This window comes from Rhynchophorus ferrugineus, unplaced genomic scaffold (assembly GCF_030347505.1).
Source record: "Rhynchophorus ferrugineus isolate W39M unplaced genomic scaffold, kcgeb_rfMv2 rfM1, whole genome shotgun sequence".
In the NCBI taxonomy this organism is placed as follows: Eukaryota; Metazoa; Arthropoda; class Insecta; order Coleoptera; family Curculionidae; genus Rhynchophorus; species Rhynchophorus ferrugineus.
Genome location: NW_027472580.1, coordinates 47,295,635 through 47,300,878, shown reverse-complemented (window position 1 = coordinate 47,300,878; position 5,244 = coordinate 47,295,635). Strand labels below are relative to the sequence as shown.

The 5,244-nt window shown below is 30.6% G+C and overlaps 1 protein-coding gene across 1 annotated transcript; it reads left to right on the top strand.

Annotated features, from left to right (window-relative positions):
* Nucleotides 1-255: 255 nt before the first annotated feature.
* On the top strand, nt 256-1,168 carry LOC143193927 (uncharacterized). The gene has a single exon (XM_076400374.1). It carries the CDS (start codon nt 294-296, stop codon nt 1,110-1,112), a length of 819 nt encoding a protein of 272 aa, XP_076256489.1. The 5' UTR covers nt 256-293; the 3' UTR covers nt 1,113-1,168.
* The last annotated feature ends 4,076 nt before the right edge of the window (nt 1,169-5,244 follow it).

Genomic DNA, 5,244 nt, shown 5'->3' with positions numbered 1-5,244 from the left:
CATAGAGTTATTATAAACAGTTGAACCTCAAACAAATTAAAAATACTAACATGCAATACACTTAAGAATAATATTAATAACACCATATAAAAATTACTGAACAGTAAGTCGTAAAGTAATAAAAATATAATTATTATCCTAAAACGGATATTGTAAATAAATAGTTTACTCAGGTATAAAATTCCTTAATTGATTTATTTTGGACAGACTGGTTATATATTCTCGACTTGAAAACTTCATTTCTGTTTAGCAAGTGACATATGTTAGAGTGACAGATTCAAAATTTCAATAAAATGTCTGAAGATCAATCGGAAACCGAAATAACCAAAACTTCGGAAACATCAAATGGAGATTCCAAATCAGACATGTCGATGGAGGACGTTAAATCCAGTACGAGCCCCAGGGAGAACGATGTGCAACCTAATCAGAGACACGGGAAGAAAAGTTTAGATAGGGCCCATTCTTGGAGCTGTAGAGACATCAGCCCTAGTAATACAATTAATGTTCAACTGGATCTAGCGAAATCTCTAAATCAACTCAATGTTGACGAAACAAATGGGAACACGAATAAAAATATGTCGAATTCTCAAAACAGTGTGAATAAGTTGGAGACGATGCAGACATCAAGACCAGATTCTTGGAGACACATAGCGGAGTCACCAAAGTCATCCCCACAACTAACCGAAAAATGGAAACCGGGAACGTCTAAAACTGTATCGAACTGGACTGGAAAAAGAAACCGAAAAGAAATTAAAAAGAAATCTAACATCACCAAAGCTGAAGAATCACCGCGAAACGAGAGCAACACCATACCAACTGAAGGCAATAAAGTGTCCATACTTAAAACCGATAACAAACAACCGACCGATTCCAACGAGGATAATTCACTTATGGAGGAAGAAGCACCTTACAAATATAAATATTTTCCGAACAACAGTAAATCTGTGGTCTTTACTAATGATGTTTTGGTTGTGTACTTTAATAATGAGGATGTTGTTGGTGAAACTCGTGAGCCATTGAAGAAGGAAATTGACCAACAGGAACGCAATAAAGAAATGCGTAGGATACATTTAAACAAGACGCAGGAAAAGTACAATTTGTGCCTTTATTGATAACCATTCTGATGTGTACAGTACAAAATGTAAAGCAAATGTCAAATCAATAAATCAGTAACATTTCAATTTTTTCTTGTTATTGGACCTTTATCAAGTAAGTAATGCAAATCGGTGAAATAGTGAAATGCTAATTAATTAATTACAAATGTAGATAATTTGTTTAAGGGATCATTTCAATTTTAGTAATATTTTCACCTTATTCTGTTTAGTATTGAATTTTTTATACTATAATCTTTGTCATTTATTCTAGTCAATGTAATTTTTTCACGAATAGCATGATAGGTGTTAGTGATGTAGGGTCATATCATAGTGATACTATTATTAATAAATATTAAAGTTAATTGGTATAATACAATATTGTTATTTATATTTCCATGAACTATAGGTGTTATAATAAACATCGATGAAAAGGAAGAGTTGTTCTTTTGAGAATATCTAAGAGTAATGTTATAATTAATATAAGGTATTTTCTCTCTGGAATATTAATATCAGGTATAAGGTGCTTACAATTATTTTAATTAACAACGTCTATTGGTCTTCTCAATACTTAAACCAACTGTTCTACCAACTTTTAACTCTTAAACAAAATCATTTAAATATAAAATTCCATTGCTTTAACATTTCTATGCACAAAAACTAAACAGTGTTAACTATTCAATAGCTTTTATGTACTAGTTACGGTCCAAACGTGCATATTGAACATTCCTTATTTTTGTTGTTGAAATGGAAGACATCTGCTGGAAGAATATTGCTAATAATCTAATTCAACAAATAGTTTTAAAAACTTTTTGTGATGCTGTTCCGGATATCATTCCATCCCAATTATTAGTTTTGGTTTTGTTGTGATATTCAATTGAGATTTTGATGTTAAACACAAAGAAAGGTCCAATCAGAAAAGTCTTGAGATAATGAATAGCAAAACTTGTTGGACAAAAAATGAACTCAAGCTTTCAAAGAACTTTCAGACCGCTTAGTAGTCCATGATTAAGTTATTTTCAGATTATTACATGCAATAAAAAACACCCAAAAGGATTTAGAATAGTTACGACATGGCGGTTCCGCTACTTGTCAGGCAAAAAAAGAAGAATTTAGTGATTTATTCAATATAATCGACATTAAATATGCTGATATTATTACGCCTTCGATCTAAGGAGGTGACTATTGTGATATATTTGTTATGAATTTAACAGATATAGTACAATTTCCCATTTATTTTTCCAATATTCCCATTTTGTAACATAATATTATAAAAAAGCAAAATAAAATCGTCTTTCTACCTATGTAATGGACATTTTCTATTTGACCTTATAATGTTCTATGCTTGATTTGTTTCCGCAGATTATAATTCAATAATATATAGCGATAATTTAATTTGTAAAATATGAAAATCATTACATATAACATACAACTTTTGCATGTTGTATTAGTATATGCATTATTTTAATGTTTTTAGTTGTCGTTATTATGTGAATTTAGATTTTTAAATAGGAAAATTAGTTTTCTATAAATGATTATTATGTTGGTTTTATAGTTACTAGTGATCACATTTTACCACAATTTATAAAGTTGATCACGTATCTCTCTTAATAGATCAATAACTTGATTTGGCAATATTTTATAATATATAATCAGAAATATATTTAATATAAAACATTAAGTACAGTACAGAGTAACAACTTTTTCTATATTAAAATACATGCAAACTATCTCAAGATCCAACCCTCACTAAGCATTTTTAAACGGAATTTAAATAAATCTAATTTCCGTAAAGTTTTAATAATTCAAATTAAAGATAATTATTTTCAGTACTGCAAAAACTTCAGAGTATCAAATATTTGATTTTTATTTACTTTTTAGTTATAATCATAAACATGGAACATTAAATAAAGTTTTAGTTCACACAGTTAGGCAAATTTTTTTTAGAATATAGAAATTGTATTGAAGTAATATATTTATAATCAATATTAGTTTTAATATTTCATAATTCATTTCTTCTATTTGTCCCAGATGTTCCATATAGGCAAATTACGTAGTTATTTTTATATTATCCACATAATTTCATTACTTGTTTTATTTATTAATATCTTTTAGACCTACTTTTCTATTAGAATATATACTGAAAAGCAACAAATTGAAACCAGGTTTATTTGATAAAATAATAATTTCTTTACCCACGTTTTGAAATAAAATTGCCATATTCTGGAAAATCACTATTAGAGATAGTTCATTTTTAATTTATCATCTATGGCTTTGGTTAATCTACTGTTTCCTAATTTTCTCTTAGGTCCCATATAAGGACTAAAAGCAAATGAGAGATTAAAATATTTATTTTAACTTTAGGTGCACAAATTAATATATTTATTACCTGCAATATTTGGTTACGGCTTTGCTACGAAATGAATTTACAAATGAAACCTGAAATGGATTAGAAGTGGATCCCAATAAAATTTACACAAAAATCTTCAATTTTACTAGTACCTCTAATACAGTGATAACCAACAGTAATACAGTGATAACCAGAATGCAAAACACTTTTTCTTAACTACTCTGAGTTCACCAGATATCAAATTAATTTAAAATCTTAAAATTAAAAATGAATTGATTGATGTATAGATTATGAATCTGAAAAAGCTGCTTGCGAAAACCTAAATACCTTGAAAACCCAGAACAGCAGATTCTCGTTATTCTGGAATTTTGCTAATTTATGTTATGATGAATTTTTTGGCACATATCGTGTTCTTTTTCCTCAGCTGAATAATTTCTGATAGAACGGACCCGTTAAATTATCACAAATAAATCATTTAATAATATTTTAACTCACTGACTTTTCGTGATAATATCGTTTCAAAATACAAAAACTATGGAATTAGCTTCCTATTTAATATATCTATTTAAAGAGCTCTGTTGGCAATTAGCGGTATAGCGCTGCCATTTGATTGACTAAAATGTCAGATTGATGGGTTGTCCTCCGTATAACTGTTTTAATACCAAACGTTTTTTGTTGCCACCGATCCATTAAAAATCATGTTTTGAGGTACCTCAGCCCGAGTAATATTAGTGTTAGAAGGATTGGTTCAAGCGCATGTATAGCAAAATTGTATTAGTTACAACAGTAAAATTTAAGCGCGACTCTCTTTCTACTCGGAGCACGGGCACATTTATATCGATAGCCCCAGATCCAGTACAGGAGTTGGTTTTATTTCTGTCTGTAATAGAAAAAATTGCCTTTTTAGGTTCGCTGAGCAGGACACAGGGCAGTGAATTGTACTTCACATACCAGGCCCTAAAATATGTGTCTGTCGTCCACTCCATCGTTTGAGCCACTTCATATATTACAATAATAATTCTATAAAAATTTATTTATACACATATATTTTGTTTTTCCACGTCCTATCTATGGAATGTTCGGTCATAACGCAAAAAGACAAATTTATAGTCAAGGAAAGACGGCAAAATTGTCCAAAGTGACAAACAAAATTTTGTAAGCTATCATAAGGATTATTTTAGATTTGATAAAAACACTGAAGCCATTGTTGTTAATAAATTACTGTCTTCTCAATATTGGTCCCAAAATATAAACAGCAAACTACGTAGGTCAGCTGATTTAGTACGTGCTAGTTATTAAAAGTTTATAATTAGATATATTAGTGGGAAATTTCCAACTAGTTAAACTTACTATTTAAGACTTAGTATGGGTATATGTGCTATTGATTTAAAGGGAAATTCGCACGATTCACTCGTGTCATTTAGATCGGCGTATGCAAGAAAAGTTAAATTACGTCAAAATTCAAACCTGGAACTACTTCAGCGGAACATAATCCTGTATTGGCTGACTCTATTTACCTTCAAACGATTCGGTTTGCCGCATTCGAAATAAAAACAATAGAACCCCGTCGTCGGAAATGCGAGCATTTCATCAAGTCGACCTTGCACTGACACTTTTAATGATGCCGAATTTTTCCGTCGACATCCGCTTGCCACATCCACTGCAATCAGTGCAGAAAGGAGAATCGAAATGGCGCGGTCGTGAGTTGCATTTTTATCCCCGGTTTCCCCTCCCTTTCCGTCGAGTTAATTGTAATTGGTAATGGTCACGTTAAGTGACGACAAACCTTTCGCTTCCTCTAGG

Excerpts from the sequence above, each read along its gene's own strand:
- LOC143193927 (XM_076400374.1), top strand. The coding sequence starts at position 294 with ATGTCTGAAGATCAATCGGAAACCGAAATAACCAAAACTTCGGAAACA.